At 40.3% G+C, this 20,803-nt stretch overlaps 1 protein-coding gene across 1 annotated transcript in view; it reads left to right on the forward strand.

Annotated features, from left to right (window-relative positions):
• The window catches only part of LOC138437844 (antigen WC1.1-like), a 52,065-nt gene that overhangs the window by 10,641 nt on the left and 20,621 nt on the right, over positions 1–20,803 (forward strand). The window contains exons 3-8 of the mRNA XM_069585810.1: positions 5,281–5,589; positions 5,683–6,000; positions 11,216–11,308; positions 11,386–11,700; positions 12,811–13,125; positions 18,635–18,949. Coding sequence (XP_069441911.1) covers positions 5,281–5,589; positions 5,683–6,000; positions 11,216–11,308; positions 11,386–11,700; positions 12,811–13,125; positions 18,635–18,949 — 1,665 coding nt within the window. The remainder of the gene's footprint in view (positions 1–5,280; positions 5,590–5,682; positions 6,001–11,215; positions 11,309–11,385; positions 11,701–12,810; positions 13,126–18,634; positions 18,950–20,803) is intronic.

The raw sequence follows: 20,803 nt of genomic DNA on the forward strand, positions 1-20,803 counted from the left end.
CAAACAGTGAGAGTTTTACTTCTTCTTTTCCAATTTGGATTTCTTTTATTTCTTTTTATGCTCTGATTGCTGTGGCCAAAACTTCCAGAACTATGTTGAATAGTAGCAGTGAAAGTGGGCATCCTTGTCTTGTTCCTGACTTTAGGGGAAATGCTTTCAATTTTTCACCACTGAGGATAATGTTTGCTGTGGGTTTGTCATATATAGCTTTTATTGTGTTGAGGTATGTTCCTTCTATTCCTGCTTTTTGGAGAGGTTTTATCATAAATGGATGTTGAATTTTGTCAAAGGCCTTCTCTGCATCTCTTGAGATAATCATATGGCTTTTATTTTTCAATTTGTTAATGTGGTGTATTACATTGATTGATTTGCAGATACTGAAGAATCCTTACATCCCTGGGATAAAGCCCACTTGGTCATGGTGTATGATATTTTTGATGTGTTGTTGGATTCTGATTGCTAGAATTTTGTTGAGGATTTTTGCATCTATGTTCATCAGTGATATTGGCCTGTAGTTTTCTTTTTTTGTGGCATCTTTGTCAGGTTTTGGTATTAGGGTGATGGTGGCCTCATAGAATGAGTTTGGAAGTTTATCTTCCTCTGTAATTTTCTGGAAGAGTTTGAGTAGGATAGGTGTTAGCTCTTCTCAAAATTTTTGGTAGAATTCAGCTGTGAAGCCATCTGGACCTGGGCTTTTGTTTGCTGGAAGATTTCTGATTACAGTTTCAATTTCCATGCTTGAATTGAAAGAGACACGTGTACCCCAATGTTCATCGCAGCACTGTTTATAATAGCCAGGACATGGAAACAACCTAGATGTCCATCAGCAGCTGTGGTACATATGCACAATGGACTGTTACTCAGCCATTAAAAAGAATACATTTGAATCAGTTCTAATGAGATGGATGAAACTGGAGCCGATTATACAGAGTGAAGTAAGTCAGAAAGAAAAACATCAATACAGTATACTGACACATATATATGGAATTTAGAAAGATAGTAATGATGACCCTGTATGCAAGACAGCAAAAGAGACACAGATGTATAGAACAGACTTTTGGCCTCTGAGGGAGAGGGAGAGGGTGGAATAATTTGGGAGAATGGCATTGAAACATGTATACTATCATGTAAGAAATGAATCGCCAGTCTATGTTTGATACAGGATACAGGATGCTTGGGGCTGGTTCACGGGGATGATCCAGAGAGATGATATGGGGAGGGAGGTGGGAGGGGGTTCAGGATTGGGAACTCATGTACACCCATGGCGGATTCATGTCAATGTATGGCAAAACCAATACAGTATTGTAAAGTAAAATAAAGTAAAAATAAAAATAAAAAGAAAAGAAAAAGAAAACACCCCCCCCCCCAAATAAATACTGTATTGGTTTATTAATCGTATCAGATTTTTAGGTGATTATAATGTTTAATTTTTTTAGTTTATACTAATTTTTATATTTTTCTGGCTGGGTCTTCATTGCTGCATGGGCTTTTCTCTAGTTGTGGAGATCAGAGGCTACTCTCTAGTTGCAGGCATGAGGCTCTCATTGCAGTGGCCTCTCTTGCTGTAGTTCACAGGCTCTATGGGGCGCAAGCTTCAGTAGTGGTGGGCCCTGGGCTCTGGAGCACAGGCTCACTAGTTGTGGTGCACGGGCTTAGTGGCTCTGTGGTATGTGGGATTCTTCTAGACCACGGATTGAACCCACGTCTCTTGCATTGTCAGGTGGAGTCTTCACCACTGAACCACTGGGAAAGCCCAACATTGAATTATTAATTTTAATTTACATTTTACCTTGAAACGATATTATGTCACAACATGCAATGTCAGTCACTATACATTCCTTCCACTTTCTTATTCTTGTCATTGGTGCTATCATTGTCATAATTCTATTTATAAATTTATTATGAATCTTATAGTTTGTTGCTAATATTTTTTGCCTTAAATCTTCTAATAGAGAATCAACATTTAGCACAGTCTCTATAGCTTTCAGAGGATCCATGTTTTCATCTGCTGTCATCTCCCTTTAGCTTAAAGAACTTTCTGAGGCAGTTTTGTGTGGTGTGTGTCCGGTGGCCTCCAATTCTATCATCTCTCATTTATCTGAAATCATTTCATTTTTTAAAAATATAAATTTATTTATTTTAATTGGAGGTTAATTACTTTGCAATATTGTATTGGTTTTGCCATACATCAACATGAGTCTGCCACGGGTATATCATTTTAATTTTCATTCAGCTTTGAAAAGTATTTTCATAGCTGATTCAGTTTTAGCATAACAAATGCCCAATCCCAATACTTTAAATATGTTCTTACATTGTCATCTGACTTTCATTGCCCCCAACAAAAAGTCAGTAAATAATACTTATCCTTTTGTTCACTGCATATAATGTGTCAAACTTCCCTGGCTGCTCTTAACATATTTTTGTTTGTTTCTTTACCAATGTATTTCAGTATTTACATTGTCAAGTTTTCTGAGGATGGTTTCATTATCTTGTTTGGGGTTTGTTTAGCTTTTTGGATCAGTGGGTTTACAGTTTTCAATAACTTTGGGAAAATGTCATTTATCTTCTCTTAATATTGTTCTGCACATCCCTTAATCTGAATCTCCAAATACACATATTTTATATATTTTGATATTATCCTACATGCCACTGTGTTTCCATTCATATTTTTCTGCCTTTTTACTCTCTTTGGTTCAATTGAGATCGTCTCTACTGCTGTGTTTTACTTTCCAGTTCTTTTATTCTGCAATGTCTAGTCTCCTGTGTAATTAATCCAAATAATTGTTCATTCCAATACTATATTTTTCAGTTTCAGAAGTCTCATTTGTTTATTTTTCCTAGTTTTTCTCCCTGTTTATTTTTATGCTTCATTAAGCATATTGGTATTAGGGTTTTAAGGAGCTCTTCAGTCAATTCAATCATTTCTGTAATTTCTGAAGCTGCTTTAAATGATTTTTTTTTAATATAAATTTATTTATTTTAATTGGAGGTTAATTACTTCACAATATTTTATCGGTTTTGCCATACATCAACATGAATCCGGCACGGGTATACACATGTTTCCCATCCTGAACACTTCTCCCTCCCCATACCATCCCTCTGGGTCCTTCCAGTGCACCAGCCCCGAGGATCTAGTATCATGCATCGAACCTGGACTGGCGATTCGTTTCTTATGTGATATTATACATGTTTCAATGCCGTTCTCCCAAATCATCCCACCCTCGCCCTGTCCCACAGAGTCCAAAAGACTGTTCTATACATTGGTGTCTCTTTTTCTGTCTGATTGTTTTTAAAAAATGTGTTATGGGTTACATTTCTCTCTTTTGGAAATTGTAGTAATTTTTTGGTTGGATGTTGGGCATCACTAAGCAGTCCTTTACCAGGAAGAACTTCAGAAGTAAATAATCAGAACACACCCAGAAATCAGGGAATTGTCCTTGATGAATTAAATAAAGTTGTTTCATTGGGTTATCTTCATTCAGTTCAAAATGTGTTCCTTTGATGACCAAATGATGAACTCTTATTTTGGTTTTCCTCCTTTAGTTTCAAAACTTCCTTGATCCCACCTTGCATGCCATATGCCCTACCTACACCCTACTTCTTCAGCAGTAGCTATCCTTTCTGATTTTCTTTTCCATCCATCTGTATCATTTAAAATGGCGTTTGCTTGTCTGAAGTGGGAGAAATGAGAAAGGATAGCAGTTTAGGTGGTGGATGGGAGGAGCAGAGGGTGATGTAGTATGCTAGCAACCTATTCAATGAGTGTTTCCCACAAATATTTGCATATTTATCCATACTGAGGCTTTTTCAACTTGAAACTCTCCAAATTATGGCTTGTTTGCTCATTTCCTCCTCCTTCTCCTTTTTCTTCTTCCTTCTTTTTGACAACATGCCATCTTCTTTTAGAATTGTAAAACATCCGTGAAAGAAATTAAAGACAATATGATCAATGGAAAGTCATTCTGTGTTTCTGGCCTGCAAGAATTAGTATTGTTAAAATGCCTGTACTTCTCAAAGTGATCTATAGATTTAATGCAATTCCTATCGAAGTATCATTCTTTATAGAAATAGGAAAACAATCTTAAAATATGAGTGTGTGGTTTAATTTTTATATATTCATGAATTCCTGTTTTCTGATCATTACTGAATTTTAGTACCATTCCATTATGGTCATGTAAGATACTTGGAATGATTTTAATATTTTTGAATTTGTTAAGGCTTATTTGTAACCTAGCCTGGAGACTATTCCATGTGTGCTTGAGAAGAACGCATATTTTTCTGTGGTTAGAATTAGTACAATGATAGTATTAAAATCAATTATTATCAGCCCTTAGCATTTTCTGTGAGTCCTGTTTGAGGAAAAAAACCTTTAATAGGAGACGATGTGGAAACTCAGCTATCTGTTAAACTCCCACTGAGAGCGCACTTTCCCCAAGATTCTTTGACAAATCCTAGGATTTCAAGAGAGATGGCTGAGACTCTCTCTCTATGACTCTCTGAGTTTTCGTAATTCATTTTCCTTCCCACTGAGATCACTGAAGGAATTCATGAAAGTTTTTAGCATGAAAAAGTACCAGAAAGACAAGATGTGATGACATAAATGTGAATTAATGATAGTGTCTATATTTCTTCTCTGGAGCTGTTACTCATCTACAGGTTGGCATCCCCTCATGGATCCAGCCTCAGGACTTTCCTTAACCTAAGTCACTTGAGGACTAGCTTCTGGGAGAGAAAACTGGTCAGAATATTAGCCCCACAAGTCCCATGAAAGCTTTCTAAGCTTGTCTGGATGCTAGGTCTCTAATCTCATAGCCCACGTCCCTCTGGGTGGCTTCTGGTCTGCATATCTCTATGTTCAAGTTTAAGTGCCTGAATATTATACAGTGTCCTTGGATCTGTATGTAGGTCCTAGGTTGCTAAGTGAGAAATTCACTTCTCCAACCAATGCTAAAACACATGTTTCCAGTATTCAGCCATTCCAATGATCTGAATTGGGCTCTGTAGTTTCCAGGCTCCTAGACCAAGGAATTCACATTTCTAACCAGTCTCAAAGTGTATGTTCTTGGGATTCAACCACTCCAAACTGACCTTGTAATCCTCCTGGATTTCTCTTTAGAAACCTGCTCATGAAAATTCAATTATGACACTAACTGTCAAAGACTCTCTTCATGCTCCACTTCTAAAAAGAAAAACTTTTACCCCACTGCCTGTGACGTGCGGTTTCCAGTTGCCAAGTCAGTACCATGAACAATGACTGGTTTTGTTGTTGTTTCCTCTTAGGATTTGTGCGTCTGGCTGGAGGGGATGGACCCTGCTCAGGGCGAGTAGAAGTGTATTCTGGAGAAGACTGGATCCCAGTGTCTGACAGGAACTTCACCTTCCCCACTGCCCAGGTCGTCTGTGCAGAGCTGGGGTGTGGCAAGGCTGTGTCTGTCCTGGGACATGAGCTCTTCAGAATGTCCAGTGCCCTGGCCTGGGCTGAAGAGTTCAGGTGTGAGGGGGAGGAGCCTGAGCTCTGGGTCTGCCCCAGAATATCCTGTCCAGGGGGCACTTGTCACCACAGTGGAGCTGCTGAGGTTGTCTGTTCAGGTGAGATGCAGGTCAGGCCTTTCACCTCTGTGAACACCCTGCTCAGGTGAGAAAGTCATGTGATTTTGCTGAAACTCTGCCTTCTTCTACCAGCATACTCAGAAGTCCGGCTCATGACAAACGTCTCCTCTCAGTGTGAGGGGCAGGTGGAGATGAACATTTCTGGACGATGGAGAGCGCTCTGTGCCTCCCACTGGAGTCTGGCCAATGCCAATGTTGTCTGTCGTCAACTCGGCTGTGGAGTCGCCATCTCCACCCCTGGAGGACCACACTTGGTGGAAGGAGGTGGTCAGATTTTAACTGCCCGATTTCACTGCTCGGGGGCAGAGTCCTTCCTGTGGAGTTGTCCTGTGACTGCCCTGGGTGGTCCTGACTGTTCCCATGGCAACACAGCCTCTGTGATCTGTTCAGGTAAGAGAGGGAAGGGCTACAGGTACTCAGGATGCTCCCGGAGTGAAATGACTCCAAGAGTAGAGAGTGAGGTTAAACGGGCTTCAAAGTCAGATTTTGTGGTGAAATATGGATCTTCTCATTGTTCATTCGTTTTTCAGGTCAGGGCAAGAAGTGTGAAGGGGAATAATATTTTTTTAAGCAACATTGTTGCTTACATGTAATCATAGAAAACAGGAAATCATAGGAGCAGTATGTATAGACCTCATAATGAAGCCCACCCAAGAGCGGCAAAGAGAATGTCCCAGCACCACAGTCACTGTCGTCCCCAGTATCTGTGTCTTCCCTCCTCGACAGGGAAAAAAGCGCTTACCTAACTTCTACTAACATAGAGAGTTTCATCAATGTTTGAACTTTATATAAAATGATGCCGTATGTTTCATCTTTTGTATCTAATTTCATAGACTCAAAATTATGTTTTGGATTCACACATGATGTTGTATATTGTGGCACTTTATTTGTTTTATTAGAGTAGAATATGCTTTGAATGATCCCATGGCCATGTACTGATCCATTCTCCTGACAGTATTCAGTTCAGTTCAGTCGCTCAGTCATGTCCGACTCTTTGCGACCCCATGAATCGCAGCACACCAGGCCTCCCTGTCCATCACCTACTCCCGGAGTTCACTCAGACTCATGTCCATTGAGTCCGTGATGCCATCCAGCCATCTCATCCTCTGTTGTCCCCTTCTCCTCCCACCCCCAATCCCTCCCAGCATCAGAGTCTTTTCCAGTGAGTCAACTCTTTGCATGAGGTGGCCAAAGTACTGAAGCTTCAGCTTTAGCATCATTCCTTCTAAAGAAATCCCAGGGCTGATCTCCTTCAGAATGGCCTGGTTGGATCTCCTTGCAGTCCAAGGGACTCTCAAGAGTCTTCTCCAACACCACAGTTCAAAAGCATCAGTTTTTCGGCACTCAGCCTTTTTCACAGTCCAACTCTCACATCCATACATGACCACAGGAAATACCATACCCTTGACTAGACGGACCTTAGTTGGCAAAGTAATGTCTCTGCTTTTGAATATGCTGTCTAGGTTGGTCTGAATTTGATAATAAGGAGTTCATGATCTGAGCCACTGTCAGGTCCTGGTCTTGTTTTTGTTAGCTGTATAGAGCTTCTCCATCTTTGGCTGCAAAGAATATATTCAATCTGATTTTGGTGTTGACCATCTGGTGATGTCCATGTGTAGAGTCTTCTCTTTTTTTTTCCAGTTCTTGACTGTTACAAATATGATATGACAACTTACCATGACAATGTCTTTGGCAGCAAATATGTGTTACTTATTTTCCATGTTTAACCCTTGGTCTTTTATTTTCATTGCTTAATCAAATGGTGTCTTTTGATGATCTCATTTCTTATGTAAATATAACTTACCAACATTTTTCTGTACATTTAATGCTTCTTGTATTCTTTAAAGGAGAAGGAAATGGCAACCCACTCCAGTATTTTTGCCTGGAAGATCCCATGGACGGAGGAGCCTGGTAGGCTGCAGTCCATGGGGTGGTTAAGAGTTGGAGACTACTGAGCGACTTCACTTTCACTTTTCTCTTTCATGCATTGGACTGGAAATGGCAACCCGCTCCAACGTTCTTGCCTGGAGAATCCCAGGGACAGTGCAGCCTGATGGGTTGCCGTCTACTCGAAGATTGTAAAAACATTCTCTAAGAGTATCTTATGGAAATTTTTATCATTTTTCTCTTGCATATTATTGTGCATTCCTTCGGGATTGATATCTGTGTAAGATAAGGGTCAGGTTTCACGTGGACATCCAATTGACTCAGAATCTTTTTCTGAAAAGACTCTTCCCCATTACAGTCCTGCCTTCGTCATAAGCAGAAGGGCAAGTATGTCTGCCTTATTTGAGACTCTCTATTCTGTTCCATGTTATCATTTGTCTATCCTTGCACAAATACTGCATTTTTCTTAACTATCATAACTTCGTAGTTGTTGTTGTTCAATCGCTAAATCATGTCTGACTCTTTGTGACCCCACGGACTACAGCACACCAGGCTTCCCTGCCCTTCACTATCTCCCTGAATTTCAGACTTTGTAGTTAGTCTGAATAATTTTAATTTACAGAATTACTTTATATTAACTCCTCTGATATCGTTGCTTTTGTTACCAACTGTGCTGTTCATTCTTGATTGCTTGTATTTTGCATGAATGTAGAACTCAGCTTGTCATTTTCACCAAAAGAAAAGCTTTAAGGGTATTGTTGAGATTAGATTAAAAAATTTGAGAGTAGACATAGAAATTTGAGGATGATTGACATTGACAATGTTGAGTTTTCCAAATCATTGATATAATACATCCTTCCATTCGGTTAGATCCTGAATTTCAGAGATTTTCCCCATCTTCTACTAGGACTTCTCCTAGGTATTTTATTTTTGATGTTATGAGTATTTTTGTGAAAGTGGTCTGGCAATCAATTTTGTTTGACTTGTCTTCACCTTTTAATTCTTTCAGTTTTGATGTATGTTGAGACATAAAAATGTTGGGAAAACAATATAAAAATTCATTTATGACCTTTACCTGGGTTTTTAATTGTTAGTATCAATATTTTGCTTTAATCTCTGTGTGTGTGTGTCCTTCATTCTCTGTTCCCCTTCTGCCCCATTTCTTCCTGAATATGTAAATTCTTTCTGAATTCAGTTGAGGACATGATGTTCCTTTATCCTTAGACTAGTTCTGGGAATTTCCTTACAGAACCAGAGTTCAGTCAAGTCTTTAATGACTTCAGCTCTAGGTGACATCTAATTGCAGCTCTGAAAGACCCCACTGAAAGACTGCCAAACGGAGTTTTTTCCTGATTAATGACCCAAAGTTATAAGCAAAATTGAGTGCATATATTTTTCTTCAGATACTAAGTTTTACTTTTTCATAGTTATCAAATTGCCAACATCTGTTGGATCACAGGAAAAGCAAAAAAGAGTTCCAGAAAAACCTCTACTTCTGCTTCATTGACTATGCCAAAGGCTTTGACTTTGTGGGTCACAACAATCTGTGGAAAATTCTTAAAGAAATGGAACTACTAGACCACCTACCTGCTTCCTGATAAATCTGTGTGCAGGTCAAGAAGCAACAATTAGAATTGGACATGGAACAACAGACTGTTTCCAAATTTGGAAAGGAGTACGTCAAGACTGTATATAGTCACTCTGCTTATTTAACATATATGCAGAGTACATCACGTGAAATGCTGGGCTGGATGAAGCACAAGCTGGAATCAAGACTGTCAGGAGAAATATCAATAATCTCAGATATGCTGATGACGCCACCCTTATGGCAGAAAGCGAACAGGAACTGAAGAGCCTCTTGATGAAAGTGAAAGAGGAGAGTGAAAATGCTGGCTTAAAACTCAACATTCAAAAAACAAAGATCATGGTATCTGGTCCCATCATTTCATGGCAAATAGATGAGGAAACAATGGGTTCCTCAGACTATTTTCTTGGGTTCCAAAATCACTGCAGATGGTGACTGCAGCCATGAAATTAAATGATGCTTGCTTCTTGGAAGAAAACCTATGACTAACCCAGACAGCATATTAAAAAGCAGTGACATCACTTTGATGACAAAGGTCCATCTGTCAAAGCTGTGATTTTTCCAGTAGTTATGTATAGATGTAAGAGTTGGACCATAAAGAAAGTTGAGCACCGAAGAACTGATGCTTTTGAACTGTGGTGTTGGAGGAGACACTTGAGAGCCCCCTGGACTGCAAGGAGATCAAACCAGTGGATCCTAATGGGAATTAGTCCTGAATATTCATTGGAAGAACTGATGCTGAAGCTAAATCTTCACTACTTTGGCCACCTGGTGAGAAGAGCTGACTCATTGGAAAAGACCCTGATGGTGGGAAAGCTTGAGGGCAGGAGGAAAAGAGGATGACAGAGGATGAGATGGTTGGATGGCATCACCGACTTGATGGACATGAGTTTGAGCAAGCTCCAGAAGTTGGTGAAGAACAGGGAAGCCTGGCAAGCTAAGGTTAATTGGGTCACAAAGAGTTGGGCATGACTGAGGGACTGAACTGAAGTGAACCAAGTGTTTTGGAAAAACTGCCATACAACAATATAACCAGAACTCTTGCTGTGTGACCTGAATTAATTGAAGAATATACTCTGATTTTGCATTTTGATGTTTCAACTTTATGCTGAGCTAATGTGCAGCTACACTTATTCTTTAGTTCTTAATTGCAGCTAACAAGTTTTTCAGCTCTAGAAGTATTTGGTTTTTGTTATCATTTCTCTGCAAAGATACACATTTTGTCAATTAATTCCATAAGCACTTTAACCGTGGCTACATATATTCTGGTCAGGTAACTCTAGCAGCTGAACACCCTGGGAAATTCTTTCTAATGTCTCCTTTTTCCTTTCTGTTTTTCATGAGATCTATTTTGTAAAAGTGTTTGTTCTAAAGATACACATTGAAGAAATTGTAGAGATCCTTCAGAAAGAATTTTGTTTTGCTTTTACTTAGGGATAGATTTTTTTTTTTTAGGGCTTCCCTGGTGGCTCAGAGGTTAAAGCATCTGCCTCCAACGCGGGAGACCCAGGTTTGATCCCTGTGTCAGGAAGATCCCTTGGAGAGGAAATGGCAACCCACTCCAGTATTCTTGCCTGGAGAATCCCATGGACTGAGGAGCCTGGTGGGCTGCAGTCCACGGGGTCACAAAGAGTCGGACATGACTGAGCAACTTTACTTACTTACTTAGGGATAGCTTTGGGCTTCCCTGGTGGCTCAGAGGGTAAAAAATCTGCCTGCAGTGCGGAAGACCTGAGTTTGATCCCTGGGTTGGGAAGATCCCCTGGAGAACGGCTTGGCAACCCACTCCAATATTTTTGCTTGAAAAATCCTATGGGCAGAAGATATTGGTGGGCTATAGTCCAAGGGTTTACAAAGAGTAGGACATGACTGAGCGACTAAGCACAGCACAGGGATACATTTAGGGATACAACTTACTTAACTCATTCTTACAGCAACACTTGGGTTAAAACAGAAACTGTGGTACTGTCAGAAGCAGAACTCTCCAGGGAGAAGGTGAACACTAAGAGTATGATAACTTTACTGCTGGGTCACAGCTTTCATCTTAGGCTCCATCAGTAGGTCATTATTTTCCTTAATTCAGTTTCCTGTTCTTCAACCCTTCCAGACTTCTAATCATTGTTGTTTCTTCAGGAAACCAGACCCAGGTGCTGTCCCAGTGCAATGACTCTATGGCAGAACCAGCAGACTCTGCGGCCTCAGTGGAGAGCACCCCTTACTGCTCAGGTGAGGGTCCCACAAGACAGAAGACCCTTCTCAATCCTTGGAGTCATTGCCCCATTGTCCCATTTCTCTCTCCTCAGAAAACAGACAGCTCCGCCTGGTGGACGGGGGTGATCCTTGCACCGGGAGAGTGGAGATCCTTGACCACGGCTTCTGGGGCACCATCTGTGATGATGGCTGGGACCTGGAAGATGCCCGCGTGGTGTGCAGGCAGCTGGGCTGTGGAGAAGCCCTCAATGCCACAGGGTCTGCTCACTTCGGAGCAGGATCAGGACCCATCTGGCTGGACGACCTAAACTGCAATGGAAACGAGTCCCATGTGTGGAGGTGCCCTTCCCAGGGCTGGGGGCGGCACGACTGCAGACACAAGCAGGACGCGGGGGTCATCTGCTCAGGTCCGCGCTGCACACTGTCCACAGGCTGGGGGAGGGGTGGGGCCCCGCAGGACGTGGGTCTGAGCCCTGAGGGAGAGATGCTAAAAGGACCAGAGAAGGAAGCTTCCTCCCATGAAGCCTGTCTTTCCAGCAGATGTGAAGACGAGGTGCTTTCACTTCCTTCTGCAGCAGCTGAGGTTCTGGCCCTTTCTTCTCAGCAGTGTTTCCTGGCAGAGCCCTTTCTTACAGTTTTTCTTGAAAGCAGGGCTCTCTCTCCAGTTATATACAAAAAATTGAAACCCACGGTACTAGTTTCTGTTTGCTTCCCTAACAATTTACCAACTAGTGGTTTACAACAGCATGTATTTATTTCCTTACTCTTCTCTAGCTTAGATGTCCAGCAGGGGTCTCACTGGGCTGAGATCAAGGCTTCAGCAGGGCCGCATCACTTTTGCGGCTCTAGGGGAGAATCTGTCTCTTGCCTTTTCAAACTTCTTGAAACCACCTACATTCCTTCCTTCACAGCACCCTTCATCCATTATCAGACCAGCAATGCTGCAGGCCTCCAACCATTATCCAGAGTCACATCTCTCTTTCTAGCCGGAGCTAAGAAAAGTATTCCACGTTTAAGGACAGTGGGTCTAAGGATGTGATTAGACTGGGCTCACATTGTTAATGCATCATCTCACCATCCCAAGGTCCTTACCTTAATCACATCTGTAAATCCCTCTTGTCAGGTATGGTAACATATTCACAGGTTACAGAGATTGGGATGTGGACATTTTTGGATTAATTATCATCCCTATCTCCCTAATATCCACATCACATCCCTTTGACATACTCTTTAAAGATTTCATCAGGAAGCAGGATTCAGCTGCCCCTCCCTGAATAGCACCCATGTGGTTTGGTCTTCCTATCAGTTCACATCCACTACACCATTGTGGTAGAAATAGAAAGACAGACACAAATGGACAAAGTCAGTTAAAAGGAAGGTGATGTCAGTCTTGTCATCTAGTGGGTATCTCTTGAACAAGGTCAGAGATGAATGTTCACCATTTCTAGAAGAAAGGAAAATCTAGAACATCCAGCAAAGTTTTTACTGTGTCCTGTATCCTCCCCTTTCAACCTTAGAGTTCCTGGCCCTCAGGATGGTGAGCGAGGACCAGCAGTGTGCTGGGTGGCTGGAAGTTTTCTACAATGGGACCTGGGGCAGTGTCTGCCGCAGCCCCATGGAAGACATCACTGTGTCCGTGATCTGCAGACAGCTTGGCTGTGGGGACAGTGGAACCCTCAACTCTTCTGTTGGTCTCAGGGAAGGTTCTAGACCCCGGTGGGTGGATGGAATTCGCTGTCAGAAAACAGACACCTCTCTCTGGCAGTGTCCTTCTGACCCTTGGAATTACACTTCATGCTCTCCCAAGGAGGAAGCCTATATCTCCTGTGAAGGTGACTTACTGTCTGTTTCTGTGTGTCTGTCCCAACCCTGTAGGATGCAGTGAGATTTGATATTTTAAAATCTAAGTGATGAGTTTAATTTGGGTTCACAAAATGACATAAAGTGAAAATGTTAGTTGCTCAGTTGTGCTCTCTGTGACCACATGGACTGTAGCCTGCCAGGCTCCTCTGTCCGTGGGATTCTCCAGGCAAGAATGCTGGAATGGGTTACCATTCCCTTCTCCAGGGGGTCATCCTGACCCAGGTATGAAATCGGGTCTCCTATACTGCAGTCAGATTCTTTACTGTCTGAGCCACCAGAGAAGCTTAAATGAGGTAAGAATGAAACTAATTTAATCCACATATCCCAACCTTGTTTGTTAAAATTTTTAATTGAGATGTAATTCTCGTAACATTGTATTAGTTCTAAGTGTAAAACATAGTGTTTATGTATTTGTACATATTGGTAAATCATCACACATACAGTAATATCCATCACCACATGCAGTTACAATTCTTTTCTCTTATGATCCCACAAGTAAGAATTTGCATGCTGCAACTAAAACTCAGCACAACGAAATAAATACTTAATTTTAAAAGAGAGTATAGTTTTCTTCATAACATGATTTTTTATCCACATAAGGGCCTCCATAGGTCAACTGGTAAAGAAACCGCCTGCCGTGCAGGAGGCCCTGGTTTGATTCCTGAGTCTGGAAAATCTGCTGGAGAAGGATAAGCTACTCACTACAGTATTCTTGGGCTTCCCTTGTGACTCAGCTGGTAAAGAATCTGCCTGCAATGTGGGAGACCTGGGTTTGATCCCTGGGTTGGGAAGACTCCCTGGTGAAGGGAATGGGTACCCACTCCAGTATTCTCACTTGGAGAATTCCATGGACTCTATACTCCATGGGGCTGCAAAGAGTTGGACATGACTGAGTGACTCTCACAAACACTATATAAAAAATATTATCTTCTTTCCTATATACTGTCTTATATCTTTCATGACAATATTTTTTCTCTAGAAGGTCTTAAAATTTCTTATTTATTCATAGGAACTCTTTATAAACAAACATCACTTACTGTTTTTCTTAAATATTTTTGTAAGATTTCCCCCATATTTTACATATATTTTTAAGGTCATATATGTGTATTGGTGGGTTATGTGGTCAAATCTGTAATGCTTTACTTTTTTGACGTCTGCCTTTATTGCAATGTTTCAAATGCCATTTTTTAATCTCAAAATAACATTGAATCGTTTTATTTTCTGCAAACAATTTTATAGTTCCACTAAAGAATATTCAAAACCTAATTTCAAATTATTTATTTATCTGAATTTATTTTATTATGCGTGATGGTGTAACATCATCACAAGGTAAGAATCGCATTTTAGATATGTGATATCTTAGCTCCATTACAAAATAAAAGCACATGGTTTCATGAGTTCATGGATATGACATCAAAAGTACAGGCAACAAAGCAAAAATAGACAAGTGGGAATATACCAAACTAAAAAGCTTCCAGAAACCAAATGAAAGATCAACATAGTGAAAAAGCAAGCTAGCACAAATTATATAAGGTTTTAATTTCCAAAAACAGTAAGGAACTCCTATAACTTAAAAAAAAAAAAAAACCAACAAACTTAAAACCTAATAACTCAATTAAAAAATTGGCCAAGGGCTTGAATAGACATTTCTCTAAAGAAGTCATACAAATGGCAATAGGTATATGAAAATATGCTTGACATTGTCAGTCATCAGGGAAATGTAAATTAAAACCACAAAGAGATATCATCTCACACATGTCAGAATGACTGTTTTTTTTTTTTTTTTTTTCTTTTAAAGACACTTAGTGTTGGCAAGGCTGTGGAGAAATTGACACTTTATCTGTACTAATCCACATTAAATGTATAAAATGTACTAATAAAACTATGTAATCCAGGGGTTAAATCTCTGGGCTTTCACTGTCATGGGTCCAGGTTCAATCCCTGACCTGGGAACTATGATCCCATAAGCAACAGCACAGCCAAAAAACAAAACAAAAAAAAAAACCACAACAGCACAAAAAGTATGACAGAAATATCTGTATGATTTATACTGATGTCCCTTTTCATTCTTGGTATTTTTAGCTTCATTTTCTCTCTGCTCTGCATTAGTATTGCTCAGTGTTCATCAGTTTTAAATGAGCCATGTTTAAAGGGTTTTCTCCCATATTTTCTATCTTATGCTTACCTTCTTTTCCATTAATTTTTGTTCCTTTTTAAATTAACCCCAACATTCTACATTCTTTAGACTTTCTCATCTAGTTTCTTAATTGGAAGCTTACTTTTTTCACTTTCAGTCTTTCCTCTTTAAATCTAGGGTGTAAACTTCCCTTAGGCACTACTTGAGTTTCATTAGAAGAATTTATCATACCATTATTTTGTGTTTATTATTATTATTTCAGAATATTTTGTAAGGTTTAAATTTATTCCCAAACTCAGGTGGTGTTTGGAAGGATCTTGCTGAATTTCCCCAAATAGAGGTGGCTATAAATATTTCCTTATTAGTTTTTAATTTTATTCCACCGTGGTCAGAGTAAATATTCTGTATGAATTCAAAGAGTGAAAGATTTTGTCCTATTATGTGGTCATTTTGGTAAAAGTTCCGAGTACATGTACAGTAATGTGAACTCTTGCGTTGTTGGGTGTGTTGCTCTATGTGTTACTTAGTTAAACGTGCTGACTATGTTGTTGTACATCTAGTGAATTCTTCTCTGTTTTTAGTATGTTTGGTCTGCATGCTACTGAAAAAGATCTGCTAATAATCCCCCATTTTGATTGTGATTTTGTCTATTTCTTTTCACTCTGTCAAGTATGTTTCTAAGATATGTCCTGTTATCTTGAATTTTGTTGTCTAAAATATCTTTATTAAGGGTGCATCTCATTAAATCATGAAAATTCCCTCTGTAATTCAGTGTATCTTGGCTTAAAGTTTACTTTCTGGGACATCGATATAGCTACTCCAGTTTTGTTACAGTTAGTACATTTTTTCCATCATTTTACTTTCAACCATTCTTTGCTTTCATAATATAAGGTGGACATTTTGCAAGTAACATTTGTGTCAATGTTGTTTTATCTTAATTCATTCACTGTAAATGCAATTACTTATATTGATGTGTTGGTATCTGCCATTTGCTTTTAATTGATACACACGCTTTATGACCCTTTTTATCTCCTTTCCCCCCCTCCTTTTTCATTAAATAAATCTGTTATTATTCCAGATTTTCCTTTTTCCTTTTGATTTTCAGCACCTTTACTAGGAGTGGGGGTTTTCATACTCCTCCATTTATTTTTTTTAAAAATTCTCTATTGTTATAACTTCAGATGTTACTTCTGCAGTTCTGTCTGTCTGTCTCTGTATCTCTTCTCCCCCTCCTCCTCCTCTTTCTTCTCTTTCTTATCTCTCATCTTTCAGTTCAGTTCAGTTCAGTTGCTCAGTCAAATCTGACTCTTTGCAACCCCATGAATCGCAGCACGTCAGGCCTCGCTGTCCATCACCAACTCCCGGAGTTCACTCAGATTCATGTCCATCGAGTCAGTGATGCCATCCAGCCATCTCATCCACTGTCGTCCTCTTCTCCTCCTGCCCTCAATCCCTCCCAGCATCAAAGTTTTTTTCCAATGAATCAACTCTTCACATGAGGTGGCCAGCGTACTGGAGTTTCAGCTTTAGCATCATTCCTTCCAAAGAAATCCCAGGGCTGATCTCCCTCAGAATGGACTGGTTGGATCTCCTTGCAGTCCAAGGGACTCTCAAGAGTCTTCTCCAACACCACAGTTCAAAAGCATCAATTCTTCGGTGCTCAGCCTTCTTCACAGTCCAACTCTCACATCCATACATGACCACAGGAAAAACTATAGCCTTGACTAGACGGACCTTAATTGGCAAAGTAATGTCTCTGCTTTTGAATATGCTCTCTATGTTGGTCATAACTTTTCTTCCAAGGAGTAAGCGTCTTTTAATTTCATGGCTGCAGTCACTGGACTCCTCTAATCACTATATTCTAAGTTCTATATAAAATTGTTTTAACTTATTCATTCACTTTTTAAACCTATATATTTTATTTTAGGTTGGCAATAGTTCCTAGACATTTTTATCTATTTATGATTATTTGTTATTTTTTTCATCTTTTTACCTGCTTATTCTCTTCTCTCTTTTCCCCTAAATACATTGGTTGTAGTTAAAATCCTTATCTGCTAATTCCAGCATTTCTATCATAGGTGTCTCTGTATTCTCTTATCTTTTTTCACTTTGGTCATTTGTCATGTTATCCTAGTTTCTCAAATGTCATGTCATTTTTTATTGAGTGCTATAAATTATATATGAGAAAGTAAGATACTCCTGATACATTTTCTAACACCTGAAAGGATTTACCCTTTGTTTTCCTAGGCAGGAAGGGGGAAGGGGTGTGTACCACCCAAACATCTAAATATAACCTAAAACTGAGCTGTAACAAGTATGGGTTGCAGTTTTGGTAGCACTCAGTCCACCTCTGATTTCTCTGTCCCTATGACATAGCCTTTCAGAGATTTCAGTTCATAGCCTATATTCTTTGGTAGTTAAGTACCCAAAATAATGAAAAAGACTCTGCTTTCCAAGTCTTTTTATATAGTTCTCTAGCTTCCTGCCCTTCACAGCTCATATACTGGGCAAAGATTTGAGGAGAAAACGTGCTGTGTGAGAGAGGCTCTCAAGACTCTAATTTTGTTTCTCCAGCACCAGGTAATCCCCAGATTATCCTGGCTTCCTGTCACAACAGTAGTCCTCTGCTTCTCAGAGCCCAGATTCTGAATCATTAAATTATGCAATGAACTGGCAAATTCCCACAGAGAAAAAGAAGCTACAGATCTTGGACTAACATTGAAATAATCTCCACTCTTTAGAATTTTGGCATCTTTAGTCCATGTTGTGTTAACAAATGTCGAATACATTTACTGTTTCTTAAAACACATTTTCCAGCTGTTAAAGTTGTACCTTAAAGAGCCAGCAAGACACATTGGCCTGCTGTGAACTCCATTCTCCCTGGAAGTGGAAAATTTTAGGTTTGATTCTCTACTTCATTATTTACTTAAAGTGCAGCACTGATAGACATTATTTAACTTTTCTTTACCTTTTTTTTTACCTTTCCTCCTACTTTTCAACCTCATTAATTCTCTTGCCACTGCTATAAGAAACCAGACCCAGCTGCTGCCCAGAGCAATCCTGCTGCTGCTGCTGCCAAGTCGCTTCAATCGTGTCCGACTCTTAGCGACCCCATGGACTGCAGCCTACCAGGCTCCTCTGTCCATGGGATTGTCCAGGCAAGAGTACTGGAGTGGGTTACCATTGCCTTCTGCACGAGTGCAAAGACTCCATATCAGAACCAGCAGAGTCTGCAGCCTCAGAGGAGAGCGCCTCCTACAGCTCAGGTGAGGGTCCCACAGGACAGACGACCATTCTCATTCTCCAGGTCAAAGCCCCGTGTCCCATTTCTCTCCCCTCAGGTAGCAGACAGCTCCGCCTGGTGGACGGAGGTGGTCCCTGCGCCGGGAGAGTGGAGATCCTGGACCAGGGCTCCTGGGGCACCATCTGTGATGACGACTGGGACCTGGATGATGCCCACGTGGTGTGCAGACAACTGGGCTGTGGAAAAGCCCTCGAAGCCACTGTCTCTTCTTCCTTTGGGGCGGGATCAGGGCCCATTTGGCTGGGCAACGTGAAGTGCACAGGAAAGGAGTCCCACGTGTGGAGGTGCCCTTCCTGGGGCTGGGGGAAGCACTACTGCGATCACAGCGAGGATGCAGGAGTCATCTGCTCAGGTATGGTCAGTTCATGCCCACCAGCTAGGAGAATGGAATGTTCCAAGAAAGCTGGTGTCTGATCAGAGGGACAATAGGGGACTGGTGGGCTAGAGAGGACTGAGACAACTACTCATCCTCCCCGAGTGCCCTGTAGCTGTGAGCAATGCGCTTCATGTACTTTCCTCTTACAAGTCTCTGCTATTCTGTTCTTCTCCAGTGTTCTTACCTGACACTAAAATAACTTTGTTTATTCTTCCAGTTAAAATAAATCCTCATCATTTTTTTTTCATAATTCACATTTGGTAAGAGTGAAACATTTGCTAACACCCACATACACACTCCCTTTGCACAGGAAGGCTATGAGTGCGAGGGACAAAAAATGAGGATGTACTTTCCTGGGTGGAGTTGTTTCTATACAAACAGTGTGAGACATTATTTTGCACTAGGTTAGTATGAGTGGAGGCTACTCCTACTATAGGAGGATATCATTTACCTGTATAGAGGGTATCCCTACAGAGGATATCATTTAACAGATCAGAGATTCTAATGGATTTGTGCCAGATTTCAAGTTTCCTTTGCAAATTTAGACATAAATGTTCATTGTTCTTTGATGGTAGGGAATTGCTGATGGAATGGTCGGAGTCTTATATTCTTCAATTGTTACTAGAAAAGTCTCCCTCTCAAATTTTTCCTTTAAAATATCTGTATAAATGCAGACTTTGGAGGAACACTTAGCCATGCACTGACAAGTCCAAGGTGGAGGCAACAAAACTTGAATTTCTGTGTTTTATGTTAAGAGATTATATAGTTTATATTTGATGACTTCAGTGATATAAGAGAATTGCATTTGGGGGCTTATTTGGAGCAAATGGACAAATATAATTTTTGAAGAAGGTGGAAAAGATTTTATAGTAGCTGGGAGGAAGGAGAATGGCAATGGGAGCTGATGAAGGCAAGTGTGAGGTTCTCTGAGCAGCACTGAGGGGCCAGGTGTGGTGTGAAGGATGCTACGTGTGCCTAAGGACACAGGATGTGTACACAGCAAGAGACCAGACAAGGATATGTCTTTACTATATTTAATATCTTCACTCACATCTGCCTTCTATTTAATAATTTTCTTGGAATTATCACACAATTATTCTTCCATGTAAATTTTAAAATCAAGTAGAAAATAAAAAGATATACTTTATCTCAGAAGTCTCTATCCTGTTATGCATAAGACTTTATTCATTATTCAGCATATATTTGAATATTTCACATGTATTGGGGTATATAAAACAGAATACAAGAAATACTTTTTTCTTGTTCTTTCTAAATTTTTAATCTCAGAATTAATACAACAATATCAATAACCTCAGATATGCAGATGACATCACCCTAATGGCAGAAAGTAAAGAGGAACAGAGGAGAGACTCTTGATGAAAGTGGAAGAGAAGAGTGAAAAAGCTGGCTTGAAACTCCACATTCAAAAAACTAATATCATGGCATCCAGTCCCATCACTTCATGGCAAAGAGTTGAGGAAAAAATGGAAACAGCAACAGACTTTATTTTCTTGGGCTCCAAAATCACTGCAGACTGTGACTGCAGCCATGAGATTAAAAGACGCTTGCTCCTTGGAAGAAAAGCTATGACAAACCTAGACAGCATATTAAAAAGCAGAGACATTACTTTGTGACAAATGTCCGTATAAGTCAAAGCTATGCTTTTTTTTTTTTCCCCAGTAGTTATGTATGGACGTGAGAGTTGGATCATAATGGAGGCTGAGCGCTGAAGAATTGATGCTTTTGAACTGTGGTGCTGGAAGACTCTGGAGAGTCCCTTGGACAGCAAGGAGATAAAATCAGTCAATCCTAAAGGAAATCAACCCTGAA

This window comes from Ovis canadensis, chromosome 3 (genome assembly GCF_042477335.2).
Source record: "Ovis canadensis isolate MfBH-ARS-UI-01 breed Bighorn chromosome 3, ARS-UI_OviCan_v2, whole genome shotgun sequence".
In the NCBI taxonomy this organism is placed as follows: Eukaryota; Metazoa; Chordata; class Mammalia; order Artiodactyla; family Bovidae; genus Ovis; species Ovis canadensis.